The 18,666-nt window shown below is 32.0% G+C and overlaps 1 protein-coding gene across 2 annotated transcripts in view; it reads right to left on the bottom strand.

Annotated features, from left to right (window-relative positions):
• Positions 1 to 413: 413 nt before the first annotated feature.
• LOC133182044 (protein trachealess-like) overlaps positions 414 to 18,666 on the bottom strand; it is a 47,093-nt gene continuing 28,840 nt past the window's right edge. For both annotated transcript variants that reach the window (XM_061316751.1, XM_061316752.1), the window contains 4 exons: positions 11,803 to 11,990; positions 5,925 to 6,031; positions 5,170 to 5,314; positions 414 to 4,831 (listed from right to left, as the gene is read on the bottom strand). In XM_061316751.1, coding sequence (XP_061172735.1) covers positions 3,373 to 4,831; positions 5,170 to 5,314; positions 5,925 to 6,031; positions 11,803 to 11,990 — 1,899 coding nt within the window. In that variant the 3' untranslated portion in view covers positions 414 to 3,372. The remainder of the gene's footprint in view (positions 4,832 to 5,169; positions 5,315 to 5,924; positions 6,032 to 11,802; positions 11,991 to 18,666) is intronic.

The following is an 18,666-nucleotide window of genomic DNA, read 5'->3' as shown; positions in this document are numbered from 1 at the left end:
TTGTGAAAACAATGTGTTATATGTTCACAGAGAATATAACAACAGGAACATGTTTGGTACCAGAAGACAATACAATAAACATTCAAATTAAATGTTCAGTAGTTGGACTATAATGGAATACATTCTATTAAGCTCCACACTCTGGAAAATATATTTTTAAAAAATCCTATACCTCTTATGAAATAAATTCCACATCCAACTACAAAACATTGAATATCCTCTGTTTATTAAATCCTGAATCTTTTTGTTTTTGTTTTTTTTTTTGTTTTGTTTTGCATTGCACAGTCAAAAATATGAATATCTACAGACCATATCTGATTTACTTTATTGGATATATGTTTAGACTTAAAAAAAAATAACTTCTTTAATAAGTTGAGGTTGAACACTTCCAGCTCAAGAAAGACAACACAAAATATAATTCTGTAATTTTAATCACAAAAATAATCACAATATGTCTAGGTAAATGACCATAAAACAAGTTAGAACATTTTAGAATATGTGTATGTATATAATAATGCCTATGAAAATTAGAAAAGCATATTAATAGCAGGAGTCACCAACTGATTGTCATAAATAATTCAAAATATGCTAGCTTGAGCAACGAAAAGGTTGAGAGTATGAAACAAAGCACTAACCATGAAGATACAACCAATACCAGACCCTATATGGAGGCATTAAAACAACATAGCAAAAGATGTCCCAAACTCACATGGTTTTGATAGGTCCCTATATGTATCTGGAAAACCCAGATTTGTCTAAGAAATTAAGATTTTTTTGGTTCAACACATCTTTTTTTTTCAGTCAGTGTTTTCCCAGGGAATCTATCAGGTAGGTGCAAAAGTTTTGCATTCAAAACTATTAAATCTGAAATCTGATCTGCGAGATATTTCATACCAAAAATCATCACTCTTAATACAACCAATACCAGTATAGCATTAATACAAAAATTATGGAGACTGTGCACATTACTAAAGTCAACACACTGAACCAAAAACAAGGCAATACACATTTTTAATTTCTTGCATATCAGTGGCCTGAAGCAAGCATGTTCATGTTAATGAATTGAAAAAAAAGTGTAAACCTAAATATAAAACAGAGAAATATAATTTAAACAGTAACAGGCAATTTGACTGAATTTTCAGATGGTTATGTGGAATTTCCAACCATCAGTACACTAGGATAGAGGAATTATGGCACATATGCCTTGTTTACAAAATTTATCTCATATGCCACAATGATTATGAAAAATTAATTCAGGATTGAGAAAAACCCAGATGTACGTTTATCCTTTTTTTTCAAGATTAAAAGAAAACCTACAAAAGAAACATGGTCTTTATTAAACCATCAAAACCCTTAGAGAATGCTCATTTTTTAATATCATCAAAATCCTTAGAGCATGTTGGATTTATTGTGCTTATCTACTGGTGATCTATAAATGGAAATATATATATATGATCTATATGTACTGAATGGATTACAAAAATAATACACTGCGAGTTTAAAAATACAGTCTTTTTTGAAGAGTGTTTGCATATGAATAAACATGTCAGATTATAATGTGTAAAAATATACATGATAAATATGAAACATGTAAATAAAATATTGCATCATATATATCTCCATTACACAATAACAAAAACAGCATGGTGGTCTTGGAACAAAATGTTGTAAAGCAGCTTCAACTGAGTGGCATCAGCAAACAAAGTTATTAATTGTGGCTAAAATTGATAACAAAACAACAGCACAGCCCCAAACAAATCCCAGAACTCCTGCTTGAAAATGTATATTGTCCCTTATGTTTTTTATTACTCAACCCCCACCCCTCTAAAAATATGACTGGGATGCCTTTCTTATAGGCATCAACTGTTCTATCAAATGAACATTTAGGAGTTCCAACCATATCATTTCCTGTATAAATAATCTACTTATCATCACATTTCAATTGTTTTGAACACTGCAATAACCTGAATTAATACCCTTAAAACATACAAACTAGCTTCAAAAATTCAAAACCACCCCCAAAACATTGCTTTTTGTCTACTATAAAAGATACAATGATGGTTAGTATGTCATAAGGAACAGTTATTTTTTTCCCTGGCTGTACATAAAATTTTGTGTGTGTCAATTTTTTCTTCATTAATCCCCAGTGGAATCTAAAATATACTCTAAGTGTTTATCAACTCTACAAAAGTTACTTTTATTGTAACATGAATAAACATTATGATAAATATAAAGATAGGTTTCACAAGTGAATAACTATGGACAATGAATATACATGTAAATGATTAGTCTATTTAGAATAAATGAAAAATATATATATATATGTCTGATCCAATATGCTATGTGATTATATAAATTTTGACAATAACAAATAGATCAACAATTTAATTTGTGCCATAAAAGCTATGGAACAAAAATCACAGGCTGATTATACAAGTCATATACATGTAGTTTTACATGCTAATTAAGGTTTCCGGGACACATAGTGTTCAACTTTTTTTTATTCCATATAAAAATATATTGGAATTGTTTCGAGTGAAAGCTGTATAGACAGATCTAAAAAGAAAAAAAAAAAAGAAAGAAAAGGACTATAAAATCATAACATGAGAACTGAGATCATCAACACACATTGTGTAAAGGCAAAACCTCTAAAGCAGGACAGAGGAGACCACAAAAAGTAGGAATGTCAATAATGAGCATTATTTACAGTGCACGATCAGCTACAAAGCCATCAATATCAACATTACTCTCTTTTAGTTACAGTTTAGTAATACCTGACATTGCAAAGCAAATCTGTTCTATAGACAAATTAAGTTACCGGTAAATATTGTTTGTACACTTATCCTAAAAACCAAAATTTAGTGCAAACAACCTTGGACTAATCGGCCAAATCATAAATTAGCAGCATCTTTATATTTAAGATTCATTTATCATTATTTTAAGGGTTTTCATAGCATTGCACAAACGGTGTTAAGATATAATGAATCCTATTGAAATGAGAGCACATACAGAATTAACTGCAAGTGCTTAAACTTGTGTCAAATTCATTACCATCCTTTACATAAAAAAATTCTGTAATGAAAATCTAAAAACAAACAAACTGAACCAGTTTAAAAAGTGCACACAAAAACTCTGCAATAAATAAAGGATTCTTTCAATCTCTTTCTTAAATGAAGGCAACATTCTCTCAAAAATAAAAGTAGACCTCCCTATTTTCAAAATTTTCTGCAAGAAAATGTAGCTCCACAATTATTATTTTTTCAAAAACAATGTTACAGATAACTTAAGTATTTAAATGATGACTTAAGAATGTCACTGAACACATGAATTAACCCACACAAAAGTCCAAGTTAACAAACAAAGATGATTACTCTATGATGACTGATAATTAAGGGACTTCTTCCGTTGCCTCTCCATTGCACGATAAGACTCCCCTGTTAACTGACCTGTAAGCATCTTTTGCAATAGTGTAGAATTCTGGGATTCCTTATCATTGTTTTTGGTTGTAAAAATACTTGCATTTGTGGAACAACCACGGAGCACTTTTTCTAGCTCAGTCATATTTGAATCCCTTGTATGTCTTTGAGTCGTCGGAGAGTTCTGTCTGTTGGTGTTCCCAAGAGACGGCAAAGGTTGAACCATGTAAGAGTTTGGGGACACCATGCCATTAGCTGGAGTTGATAACAAGTTGGAATTTGTAAAAGGAATGTTGGAAGGTGCAGTGGTAACTTCTGGGTTCATAAAGCCAGCTACTTCTGGTACATGGGGACTGCAAGGGTATGGTGATGTTGCAGACATGGGAGAACAAACAGATGATAATGGTGAACAAGCAGATGACATTGGGGACTGATGAGAGACATATGACGGAGCAGAGGCTATCCAGGATTCAGTTGACAGAGGGTACTGGTAGGAGGCAGCAGTTGTACTTGGCATTGCGATGTGTGACTCCACTTGTAGTGGGTATTGTGTTGAAGCCACTGATGATGTCACAGTCTGTGGCATTTTCAGCATGGTGCCAGTGTCTGAAACAGGTATCTGTCCATTCATTGTGTCAGCAGTATTCAAATTCATGCCACAGCGGTTGATACCATTCACTTCACTTTCATTACTAAATTGTTCAAAGTCTGTCACAAAATTACTATGCCCAAGTTCTGAAAGAACTTGTTGGCTGTGTTGATCCATTACTGAATTACAGTATTGCATACAGAAATCAGTTATTTCCTGAGGCAATGCTTCTGATACAGCATTATTTTGGACAAAGTCTGAGGAATTAAGGGCAGCAATCTGGACATTGAGAAGAGCTTGGATTGGAACTCCAGTACTGCTGTCACAAAATCCACTAGACTCTGAAGTTGTCTGAAAGTTATTTAAGGTGTCATTTCTCACTGGCTGAGAATTATTGTCCACAAGATTTTGATATTGTGAAATCTGATTCGACGATGTGTCCATTTGGTTTGGACTGTATGATTTTGGACATGAGATCTGGCTGGCTGAGTGCTTCTGTCCTTCTTTCTCGATCTCTTCTAATATTTTCATCACTTCATCAGGACGACTGCACTCTGAGTCAATAGTGTTCACGACCTGCTGGAAAACTCCTGTTGGAAACTCGTTACCAGATGGCATGGTTTCCGGAGATTCTGCTCTCTGTCCATCTGTGGAGCCTGGACTTGGATGATGACTGGAGTACGGACTATTTCCACTCCAGTATCCAATGTCACTGTGGTGGTCATCCATCTTCAGAGCTTTGGCTGGCTCAATGGCTTGACGTCCATCCAGGCACTGGAGAATGTTACCCTGCTGCATTCTGAGGAATTGCTCCCCTTCTTCTTCGCTGTAATGAATATTACAAATGTTATAATTTATTTAAAATTAAATATTTGGTAACTTTTACTTTCAGAAAAATTTTAAGATTATTGTCTACACTTATATGATTTTAGAAACAAGTAATTAGTTAAATGGTTTTTTTAAATGAATTTCTTCAATTTGATGTTAAAAAATTATGCACATAGGTTTTCCTCATCAACTGCTTAAATAATATGTTATCTATTACATTTTTTTTAAAAGTAAAAATATGTACACAACATGCACAAGGCATGTGCCTTAATACAAAAATCTTCCAAAACTTTTGAAAAAACTTTAAGAAAGATTGAAATGAAGAATTCTACTGACCTGATAATGTAATTCATGCAGACAATGTACTGTGGTACATTACTTGTATTGTATATAATAGTTGCTCTGGTTTGCATCCAAACCCACTCACAATTTTTTCCAATGAAACGATAATATTTGCTTACTGAAGTTCCTTTTACAATCACTGCAAAAGAAGAAAAAATTCTATCAGCCTATAAAAAAAACTATTATATTGATTATAATATTGAAAATATATGTACCAGTAAATAAACATTTTGAAAAAAAAAAAATCAAATTCTACCTCAAAGCAGCAAGGAAATTTACAAATGCAAAGTAATATACATAAACCATATGATATAAGTTGTTATAACATTAATATGATAATATATAAGTAGAATTTTAAAGAACAACCAATCAGACTGCAAAGTTTTCCTTTCATCTTGAATTCCTTTAGAAATATTCAGCCAATCAGATTTTAGATATATACACTATATAAAATCCTTTTGCTCTACATACTTTACAATTTAGTTTTTCTTATTCAATTAAAAATTCAAAAAACCTTTAAAAAATAATGGGTTTCTTGGAAAATTACATAATATCAGATACTTTTGAAAAAGGTTAAAAAAAATTTTGGCTTCATACTTTCTAATCTCATCTAAAACTTCAAATCTTGAACTTAGTTTCAAAATTTTGGAAAATTTAAAAACTTCTTAATCATGCAGTTGCAAATTTTGGAATAATAAAAAAACTATTATATAATTCTTTTAAAAACAAACAAAAAACAATTAACTTGCATTTCTGGTGACAATCTCCCACAAGTTTAGCATCAAGTGGATTATGAAACTGATATGCTGTCTTCCCTATCACTTCCTCTGGATCATATCCAATCAAAGTAGCAATCCTGTAAAATATCCAGAGAGTCAGATGTGTCAGTATGTAGTTAGTCTAAATCAACTGATACTAAAAATGACAGTTGTGCAAATGCTGCTGAGATGAAAATCAGCTCCTCCCAGGCTAAATCCCGTACATTCAACACTCCATCCAACACAATAGGAGGGTGGACTTGGTAACACATCACAGCACAGACAACAGTTTGTAGGATAACTGTCAGAGACACTCATTAAAGTTGCCAGATTAAAATGTATTAGTTATTTGATATACAATTGATTTTATCAAGCCACATGATAAATCTCTAAAATTTAAATACTTGATGGCTGAAATGTGAGGACCACTAGACTGGAGTCTTGTTGGGTATCAGCTACTTACACTATGCTTACAATTCATGAACTGTCAGCAATATTTAGAATTTCAAACAAATGGGTGTCTTGTGTCCTCCGGCTATTCTTATTTCACTACTAACTCAAAAACAAGTGAACGAGTGATTTTTGAGAGTAGTTTCACTGAAGCCTCAAGTAACATTTTTCAAAGTCCAAAAATATGATATTCTGTTGTAATAAAGATATTACTGATAGAAGAACTAGTGTTCAGTTCTGTAAAATTATGCTGTAAATTTATCTCACTTAAAAATTATAAATATATAGTTATCCACATTTTAAGCCTTGAGATTTCAAATAAAAGAAAACCTTCAAATACTTTCAATTTTTTTCAAATGCAATAATATGCATACTTTAAGTTGATTTTCACTTTTTTTACCCTTAAGTTATTTTTTCCTATCTTTTTTTGTATAACTGCATACAAAAGGATCACAGAAAAGATGAGTAATTTAATCTAACACCCCAACATTCTGATAACAAAACTGCATACAGAAAGCTGCAATTTGCACAATTTTTTGATGAAAATAATCTGCTACAGCTTTTGAATATTTTAAAAGGAATATATCAATTTATAATATCTTTTATGTACCATGAAATAGGAGGAACATTTATTCAATGCTTGTACATGAGTTTGTTCATTAGTCCAAAAAGGTACAATATTAAAAAAAGAGAAAACTTCATTTCTTTACAATGAAATCTGGACTACATATAGTATATAATTATGCCATCTCCGTTCATAAAAAGTAAATATATTTATTTAAATGTACAAAGGTGTCAGGTTTTGTTTTTCTACACATATGGCAATCAGGTCCAAAAAAAAAAAAAAAACTTTATAAAAGGTCAATGGTCTTTACAACCAACCAAATATTCATGTAAAATATGAAGGGCAGAGATTTACCAAAAATTCTAATATAGCAATAATTATAATGAAAAACTATATCCTAAAAAAATATCTTAGCTTTTATAGTTATTGATATTACAATGAGGCTTACTATGTAAATTGAAAATTAATATAATACCATCTTTGCTAGCCAAGGGTTTCTGATACGCTACTCTCCTCATAAACCCTTGGCATACGGTGCTGACAAAAGACGGGATTGTTTTTGTCACGTGATCATGATTCTTACCAGGTACGCACAGATTGCGTCATCGACAGAAATAAAAAGCGTATTTAAAAAAATTTTGTTTTTTAAAGAATAATTAACAAGAAGGTATCGAGTTATGTTAATTTGTTATTTAAACATGTAAAAATGCAAATCTACATCTTCAGTATAGATTCTTAATCACATATTTTGCATGTTATCTTATGGATCATTGTTTACTTGCGTTTTACATTACCGATATTAAAGAGTCAAGATATATCCCGAACGCAAATATCGTCATTTATAAAAAACAATTGCTGATTGGTCGACCGATGTCGATCAACTCCAATCACAACTTGAGAAAAAAATCCCAACTTTTTTTAACACCGTATGCCAAGGGCTTATGAGGAGAGTAGCGTATCAGAATCCCTTGGCTAGCGAAGATGATATAATACAAGTTTTTTTCATTATCATCAGTTTTTTTCTTCATGATCTTTGAGCACAAAATTTAATTCTTCATTAAAGGATTGAATATATAAATTATTTTGTTCATTGAGAACCAAATGAATCTATAAATCCAAACACACATTATGAAAGCTGAAGGCTTTCATAAAGAAAGTGTGGGGTTCGTTTTTAAATTCATTTTTCAATGAACAAAACAATTTATAGAGTCAATGCTTATAATTCAAATTTAGTGACAAACATGCTACTTTTTATGTACAGGTTTGTTATTCAGCTAATTTGAAAAATATTGCATGTGCACTAAATTTACATGCCAAAAACTGCATAGAAATTTATTGATTGGAAATTTACACGATTCTTGGGAATGGGTCCAGAAGCCTGAAGTACACAAGGCTAGTATAATAATTTCCTTAAAAAGTTTTAAAAATAAAGAATTCTCCATTGTAATATTTTCTATATAATAATTTACTGAGTTTATCAATTAGTTAAGATATGAAAATCTACGTGCAATTTTCAAATGGATTACAACCAATGGCAGGCAGAAACAATCGGTCAGTGGTCACACATCAAGTGGAATGCCACAAAAACTAAAACTAGATATCTTCGGGTTTAACTAAATTTCTGGAAATTAACTTGCTTGTAGATACACATTAGTACATGTACAACTTGATTGTCAGTTAACACCTTCAAATAAGTTTAAGTGCAGACAAAATACAAACTGTCAAAATGAGAACAACACTCGCATCATGAAAAACTTATTCTAAGGTCCTTTTTTGTTATTTTATTTTTTTTATAAACTGTACATATTAGGCTACATAAAATTGAAATTACAGTTCTCAGGCCCGCATGCATCCATTTTGAGGTAGCAGAATTCCAAATTTTATTGTATTTTTGATAAAATAAAAAAATAAAATAAAATAAACGTAGTTTAGTACTCGAATATCACTTCTGGTAGCCATTTTCAAAGAGAACTTGGCTACTTCGTTTAAAAATACACTTGAAGATAATGTTTACGATGTTCACACGTTGATAAGCAATGGATAATGCAAACCTATTGATCAGAAATGGAAAGTATATCATGAACAAAGAATGTTTATCTTTAAGTTAACTGTATAGAAAATTCGGATATTAAAAAAATACCTCCCTCATCTACTTTATCGCCAATAAAATGATAAAAAAAAAGCCTCCTGTCTGCATCTGTTTTGGAGAAAATTGAACTGAGAACCAGAGAATTAAATTTATGTAGCCTTGTAAGTTTTTAAATTTTTTTCTAGTTTTGCTTTCAATTTATACTGAATTCAATGTAATTTTGTTTCTTGTGAACACAATACGCAAAATATGTGCTTCTTGACAGAGTTATACTCCTTGCTATCCTCAGCATTAACCAAGCTAGGACAGCAATTATATCACTTAATAATTTACTTGTACATGTAAAATCAATTTTTTTTTCTTCTCAACTTTACCAGATTTTAATTGTATTTTCTAAAAAATAAAAACAAATGATTAATATATTTCTTATGAGTCATACATGGGGGAAAAAAAAGAAGATTTATAGAAGCTGAATTTAAATAATAAAAAGAACATTTCAATTCATTCGGGAGAGTCTTCATTTATAATAATGTCATTCTCTAGTTATTATTGTACTGATTTAAAATACTGACAAACATCACATTAATGTTCAAGGCTATAAAAAGTAGTTTGGCCACTAAAGTTGATATTAATGTCACTGGAAAATAACTAGAACAATCTCTCAGTAGAAATCCATCAGTTCAAAGTGGTGAAAGTAAGGACAATGGAATAATTAGTTATTTAGACTTAAATCTCATTCTAAAAATTAGTTTCATATAATCATATCCAACTAAAGACCCCCCTTTTTGCCACATCAACTAGAATTAGCATGCAAACAATATTCATTTCGATATGCAGATGCAAAGATTTTAAATGACAGTAACATTTTTTGAGGTTTCGGACAAACTTGGAGGTGTGAGGGGACTTGTTGATTCTCTTTTGCTTGAAGTTTGATATGTACTTAAATTTAGCTATGATTGTTGTGCAATCTCAGATGTTCTCGAGTTTGTAAGTGACATGCAATGTAAGATTACAGACAACAAGAGGCTCCCAAAAACCAGAATTGCTTCAAAGAGTTTACTGAAATTTGCTTCATAGCTAGATTTATAATCCTGATTATTTTTACCCGGCCCAAATTTTTCTTATCTCCTTTTACTTCTGATTTTTTTTTTTTTTTTTTTTAACCAAAAAAACTTATTTTCATCCATAAGTTCTATTTATAGTTACAATGGCTTTGTTTTTCAAGCAGATCAAAATGAAAAGTGGAAAGTATGTGAGTTTAGAGATTTTTCCAGAGTTTACAATGGCTGAAAACACCAACCATGATAGACCCAAGGTGATGGTATAAAATCACTGTGTACTCTGGGCCAGGTAAGCTAAAATGGATTGCAAGAGGTCAACTGATTCAAGTGACCTATATCTGTATTTTGAGTGAAGAAGATTTCATGGAGCCTTGTATAAAAATGTTACAGATTATTTCGTAACAGCCTTTAATAAACTAGCTTTTAGTTTACACCTAAGTGAGAATCCTTAGTCTTAAGGTTAACAAACTGAAATAAAATCAGACTAATTCTGATGGGAAAGAGAGATAGGAAGGGAAAGACATCCAAAGAACCCAAACAACTTCATCATTCTGAAAGCATTCCCTGAATATTAAAATCTGTCCGGAGCAGTGAACTCTGGAGTGAAGGGGTGGTGTTCAACAGCTTCTAGCATAAATCTGTGGGTATCTTATTAAGTATTATATCAGAAGATGATCTATTCAAATTGTAGATACACAAACAATAAAATAAAACACGACTTAGGATAAAATAACCATTAACTGCCTAGCATTTAGCAACTATTACCATAATGATGTATGTAAATGAATAGTGAGGCAAGATTTCTTTGGCACCCGGATCATATGTTCCATACATTTAGAGAAAATAACACTGTTGTACTAAAATGACATTTAACACCACACATAGTACTCTTTGTATATGCTAGGACTATTGCTTATGCAAGAGACAATGTGAAAGCACATGATGCTGAGAGATCAACTAAGTACTAGCTTCACCCGGGGTCATTGGGGTTAAAATTAACATTCAGAAATCAGAAACCTTCCAAGGTTGCTGCAAAAGATACCATATAAACAAAAACATCTTTTTTGTTTAAAATCGTTCAGATGAAAGAAAGGAAGACACACACGTCAGAAGAGTCCAGAAAATTGTAAACAGGACTAAAATGCAAAAAAGTGGCACCGAAAAAAATATCAACGATATGAAGCTGAAATAGACACCAAAATCTCTTTATCCTCTGTAACTAGGCAAAACAATTTCTTACACTGATGTCAGATAATAATGATTCCGTACTAGGAATTTAAAGGTTCCTAGTCCGTCTGTCTTTTGCACTCATTAATATAACCCAAAGGTGCCAAGACCGCAATAAAAACTCACACAAGACTAAGATACGTATCATATCTGATCACTGTCAACTGAGATAGTTTATCTTGTCATTGTGTAATCTTCATAATTTGGTTGCAAGGCATATGAACGAGTTGCTTGAATGGATTATATGACAGGATTCTCAACTTTTTAAAAATTACCGGTACATCCCTACACAACTTATCCAATATACCAACATTTTTATAGATTCTTATTTTTTATTCTTTAATAAAAGGAGCCAAACTGAACACTAATCCCTTTTCTAAATGTGATATATACTTTATGAATTTTATTATATTCTTCTGCATAATAATGGTTATTATGAGGATATATGTAGCAATATTACAAGTACACAAGTCCTACCTTGGGTCACAAAATGTGAACTTCATGCCAAGATCATGACGACTGATGAACATGCTGCCATCTAGTTTGATTTCCATGATAGAATTAGTTTGCATTGGACGACAAATACAAATTAGACCATCTATGGAGTAACTGTTCGATCGACTAGATGTTGCTCGCATCTTTAATCGCCCTGAACACTGCATTAACTGGAAAAGAAGAAATTAAAGTAATTGAGCAAGTTCATTACTCAGAAAGTATGCTCAATGTTGAAATAAATATGCTACTCTCACTACAATGTAGCAGTGTCAGATTTGCATGCTCACAAGCTTCAACTGATTTCATTCATTATAAAAAAAAAAATCACCACATTTTGTTTTCTGAAGCATTGAAGATTAAGACAAGGCTAGTCTGCCAGGTAACAGAATAATCAGTATGTTCACCTTCAAGGATTCAGATCAGGAAGATTGAAATATTTTTATTTTACATTTTTGAAATATTGAAATATTTTACATTAAAGAAGTCTTCATTAAATAAATAATTTTGACAATATCAAAATGAACTTTTCTGACAATCTTAAAATATTAATTCTTATTATGGTACATAAGTAATAATTTTGCTAGGATTGTCACATTGGATTTTTAAAAGTCTGGTATAAGAATTGTATTTGATGTCAAAACTGTTATTTTTGGTGTTCTAGAAAAAGATCACATGTTTATAAATTTGAAAATCCTGCAAGTGAAGAAATACTTCTGTAAAATCACATATTATTTGGGGGTCAAATTTTTGTGGTTTGAGGAAACAAGAGGCCCATGGGCCACATCGCTCACCTGAGCACTGTGGCTAGGAAAAAAAAAGCAAAAATCAGTTCAGTATTGAAAAGCTTTAATGCATAAGTGGTCCAGACCTACCCCTAAAAAGCGAGGGGGGAGGGATGATTTGAACAAAATTGAATCTACACTAACTAAAGATGCTTACATAATTCTTTGTCTGTGACTTTTTTTCCTACAAATCTGAATCTACATTATCTGAGGATGCTTCCATATAAGTTTGACCAATCATAGCTTTGCTGTTCTTAAGAAGAAGATTTTTTAAAATTTTCCCTATGTATTCATATGCATAACTTTAATCATCAATTGTGGTCCCACCCTATCCCCAGGGGGTCATGATTTTTTCCAAACATGAATCTACACTACCTTAGGATACTTACGAATAGTTAGTAACCAATCATGGCTTTGGTGTTCTTAAGAAAATTTTTTCTATATATACCTATGTAAAACTTTGATCGTCCATTCTGGCCCCACCCTTCCCTCAGGGGTCATGATTTGAACAAACTTGAATCTACACCACCTGAGGATGCTTTCATATAAATATGACCAATCATGGCTTTGCTGTTCTTGAGAAGTTTTTTTTAAAATTTGTTTCTATATGCTCCTATGTAAAACTTTGATCTCCGTTATGGCCCCACCCTACCCCAGGGGGTCATGATTTGAACAAACTTGAATCTACACCACCAAAGGATGCTTCCACATAAATATGAATACGCATGGCTTTGCTGTTCTTGAAAAGAAGATTTTTAAAGTCTTTCCCTATATATTCCTATGTAAAACTGTCATCCTCCATTGTGGACCCATCCTACCCCCGGGGGTCATGATTTGGACAAATTTGAATCTACACCACTTGAAAATGCTTCCATATAAATATGACTCATCATGGCTTTGCTGTTCTTGAGAAGAAGATTTTTAAAGATTTTTGCTATATATTCCTATGTAAAACTTTGATCGTCCATTGAGGCACCACCCTACCCCCGGGGGTCATGATCTGGACAAATTTGAATCTACACTACCTGAGGATGATTCCACATGAGTTTCATTTTTCCTGGCCCAGTGGTTCTTGAGAAGAAGATTTTTAAAAGATGCCATTAATTTTTCACTAATTTGTAATTATCTCCCCTTGGAAGAGGGTGTGGCCCTTCACCAAGGATACTCTGTGCCAAGTTTGGTTCAAACTGGCTCAGTAGTTCTGGAGAAGAAGATGAAATTGTGAAAAGTTCACAGCAACAACAACGATGAGGAGGACAACGAGTTCAGACAATGGACAAATTATGATCAGAAAAGCTCACTTGAGCCTTCGGCTCAGGTGAGCTAAAAATATTTGGTTCATGGGAATTTGATTTCGTGGATGATGAATTGTTGAGAAGTAATATATATGTGAAAGATTACATTTCGTGGTGGACATAAATTTGTTCATCTCTTCATACCTTGAAAACAACGAATATTAACTCCCCATGAAAAATAGTGATTTCATAGTATTCCAACAATCAATAAAAACTACAAATATTGCTTTTAATGATATTTTAAAATATTTAAATAATTACTACACTTTAGAAAACTTGTCCTGAATATACCGGTACTTAAATATCTCATTGTATTTTGTGTTGCTTAGCTTGAGATATCAAGGTTTGTCTATATGTTTTCAATTTTTTGTTATTTTTTAAAATTTGTAACTTGACCTTCTTGGAGAGGACTTATACAGGCAATCCCTGATCAAGGTCTAATCCTGTTATGTGAATGGTTTTAAATAATGAAATATTAATTAAAATTAAAATACCAAGATTTAACTATATTTAATCAGGAAAGTGTTAAAGCTGTTTTGAGTATTTTATTGAACAGGCTAACTAAATTCAGGGTGAATTTATATAGATTTTTCTGAAGTTACCATAATCAAAAAAAAAAAAAAAAAAAAAAAAAAAAAAAACTACAATCACAAGAAGCATGAAGTGAATAAGTGTGAAATATGAAATGATGTATCGCATTATCAGTGTCACTTATGGCAGACATTGTTGATGAAGAGATAATACTGTCTTCAGACACATAATTCACATATTGGGACCAAAAAAATCAAGTCATGTTATACAGTGCATGTAACATCATTTTCCGTGGAAGGGGGGAGTCAAAAATCAAAGACTTCTTTTTCTTTTGTTTCTGTTTTGGAAAGAGAATGCAATACCATCAGTGCCATTTATTGTCAGAAACTTTTTAACCTTTATGAAACACATTTTGAACAGCTTTTATTTTAAAACATTTCATTTAGATCGATCTGTATAATATTATAATAGTGTACTCCAAATTTACTGGTCAAAAATGAAGATAATTATCCTTACAAAATTTGAAGGTTACAGAGCACACGATAGACACACCCCTTTCATTCAAATACACATGTCCAAGCTTTTAGCTGGGCAGTTAATCTTTAAATGATGCATGCTCTAATAGTTCACTTGGCATAATTTACTCCAAATATCTACAGCAGCCCAGGTAAGTAATCTCCTAATCCATCTACAGCAGTAGGTCACTGGGTCAAAGACAAAGTGGCACATTCCAGCTTTGGGTCGTAATTCTGCACCATGGCTTTTTTTGTCTTTGAATTCAAAAATAAAAATTGCACCCTTTTCTCTTTTTCAAGTGTATCAAGGACTTGGGATGGTGAAACTGGATAAAAACTTATTCAAATAGGTAACTTAAGCTGCTAACTTGAGATCAAATATGATACCATTTAACAGATCCCCTTTCTTATTCTATATAAGAAGGTGTGATAGTTCTCAAATTTTTTAGTTCTATCAGCTTTTGTTGCAAAATCCAATTCCATAAGGTCTGGTGACGCGTGATGAAGCATTATTCATATTATATCATTTAATACTGAGGTACTTGCCTTACATAACTTGTCATATGATTATAAATCATCAAATATACCCCATAACGAAAGTATATATGTATTACCATAACATGTAAACTGCTCTACTAATGTATTCGAAACCAAAGTCCCAGGTATCTTTAAACATGCAATCCCTGGAATTGAAGCTCGATATCAAATTCTGACTTGAAAATCTAAATTGAAATGACTTTTGAAACCATATTTTGAAAAATCCTTTAGTCAAAAGAAGACCTGATATACCCTAGTCTATTGTGGTGGTCTGGCAAAACGAATCTGAGCAGAGTTCTGCACAATTAGACAGTGATTTATTGCAGTAAATGTATACCTCAAGCACGCTTCAAAACCAGATCAAAAGACACTGCAAAGTCCTTGGATATGTACAATGATATACGGTTATCCTTCACATTGGGGAATGCCAGTGTATCATATACTACCTGAACAGGCATAAAAAAATTGAGCTCTCATCATCTCTTTGAATTCACATCACATGCATAGAATGCGTGCATATTTATTTCTGATCCTGAAATTTGCAGCATCTGCAATTTTAATCTGTCTAAAATGAATGCACAATATGGAAGACTGCATGAAAACATTCTCTGCACATAAAAAAAGTCCAACTATTTGTTTCATATTCAAGTTTTCACATATTAAAATTTTTCACAAATAATTTGTTCTCAATTAAATATGTTTATATACAAGTAAAGTATTCTAAACTATTTCTAAAAGAATATATATAAATACAAGTATTTCACTGTGGAGCCTCCCTCCCCCCCTCCCCCCCCCCAAAAAAAAACCAACCCAAAAACCACCAAAATAAATTTAGAAAAAAAACAACCAGTCAAACCAAACCAGAAATACGTCCATAGGCCATGAACGCCCCTCCCAAGGCATACATATACGTTTGTACATTCCTTCTTTGGTCAGAGATCATAGAAAAATATGAATTGATGAATATAGGAAAATTTTGGTGTTTTTTCCCTATACAGAACTGATACCCTCCATACAGTTGGTGACCTTTGTAGCCTGATATGTTGTATCGATTCATCCTCTATCATCTAACAGCCAAATGAAATCTCATCGCTTTAAGTTCATTCTTTCATGTTTAAGCAAATTTTTATATATGAGCTCTCAAGTATAAATGGTCAAAATGCTCTTACAGAGATTTATTGGCATACAAGATTTTTGAAATAATCTTTAATGAAATAATATAAGATGAAGGAAGATCATGGTAAAAAAAAAAAAGACATACTTTAATTGCTCTCTCTCATCAATTTTTATCAGCATACAAAGTCTGATGATAACATCTTGATCACTTTTTGAAACTTAGTTAACTGCATAATGAAGGAATAATGAGGTTAAGGTCATTGGAAAAATCAATTCAAGGTAATTGGAAAGTTCAAAGTAGGAAACTTAATTTCTCTCACTTACAAGTATCTTATTATATTAAGTTTGAAAAAAAAACTTCAGAAGTTAGGTTCAAGGTTAAGGTCAAAATCAAAAGAAAGGTCAAGGTCAGAAAATTTCAAAAGAGTTCAATTGCTCTTACCAATATGTAACTTGTATAAAAGATTGATTAAAATATCTTGAAAAGTTGTATTTCTGTCATAGGGAAGGTCAAGGTCAGAAAAAAATGACACAGTTGAACAGCTCTCAAAAAATGTATAAGTGTATGAAGTTTAATGAAAACATTATATATTGTCAACAGTTTCTTGTAAAATGTGCTTAACACAAAACTTTAAACATGAGATTAAGGTCAGAAAAAATTCAGTAGCTCTTCATTATCAATTTGTATCTTTGAATCAAGTTTGCTTAAAGTAGACTGAATAGTTTCTTTGAAAGTAAAATAAACTCATAAAATGGGTAATAGTGGGGTCAAGGTCATACAGGAGTTCAAAGTCAAAAATCATGAAACAGTTGAACAGTTGAATAGTTCCCACAAATATGTATCAGTGTATGAATTTTTATGAAAATATTAGTTTCTTCTAAACTTTGCTAAATGCAAAATAGTAACTAATATTGAGATCAAGGTCAAGTCAAGGTCAGAAAATTTTGACGCAATTGAATAGCTCTCATCAATTTGTTACTTTGTATGACATTTAATGATAGTATCATGAACTGTTTCTTTGAAAGTAAGCTAAATGCAAAATGAGAAATAGTGGGATAAAGGTCAAAGAAAATATAAAGGTCAGAAAATTATGACACAGTTGAATAGCATCCACCAATAAGTATCAGTGTAAGAGAATAGGTGAAAATACATGTATCTTGAATAATTACGTTGAAACTGAGCTCAACTCAAAATAAGGAATAGTGAGGTCAAGGTCACAGGAAAAGTCAAAGTTAGAAAACTATACCAAAGTTGAATAGCTCTTACAAACATGGATCAGTGTAAGAATTTTGGTTAATATATCTTGAACAATTTCTATGAAACTGACCTAAGTGTAAAGTGTGACAGATGGAAGGACAGTTGTGAAGAAGGGTGAAAGGAAGGAAGATGGACATGGGACTATATGCCTGGTCATATTCATGACAGGGCATAAAATGAAGGAAAATTCTTGAGGCTGCTCACTTTTGACCTTTACTGAACACATTGTAAAATGAGCAACATGCACTGTGCCATAGTATTTACTTAATGTAATGGTATAAGTATGTACAATGTAATTCTCCACCAGTAATTAGCCCAGTGAAAGGACATCTGGTATCAGCATGCAAAAGTGATTCTGTCATGATGCTCTCCATAACCTGGTGTTTGGTAATGTCATGTCTCTGCAAATATTTTCTTCCTTGGGGAGCATATGACATTAATTATATCCTTTTAATTACTATTTTATACTTTTCAGGGATCATTGTGCTGTCCTAGCAGAAGTATTTCGCAAAGTATGCTTGTATATCACATTTTGCCAGTGGTGTAATTGTATTTCCTTGACCATAACCTTAACCATTAATGTCCTTATCTTGTACAGTTCAATAGTTAATAACTACTGCTACAATTTTAACATGTAGAAATACTCATTAAATGACAAGACCCCAAGACAAAATGTTTCAGTCCTTTAATCCCAAGGGTAAAACAAAAATGGCAAAGAAATTTAAAAGGGTTTTTTTTTTTTTTTAAAAAAGTGTCATTTTCTTTGACCTTCTTGACATGACACCTAGTAAAACACAGAACCATCTTGAACC

Source organism: Saccostrea echinata, unplaced genomic scaffold, assembly GCF_033153115.1.
Source record: "Saccostrea echinata isolate AGI-Se365-2 ecotype Australia unplaced genomic scaffold, CSIRO_AGI_Sech_v1 ptg000009l, whole genome shotgun sequence".
NCBI classification, from domain to species: Eukaryota; Metazoa; Mollusca; class Bivalvia; order Ostreida; family Ostreidae; genus Saccostrea; species Saccostrea echinata.
This window is presented reverse-complemented; position numbering and strand designations above follow the sequence as displayed.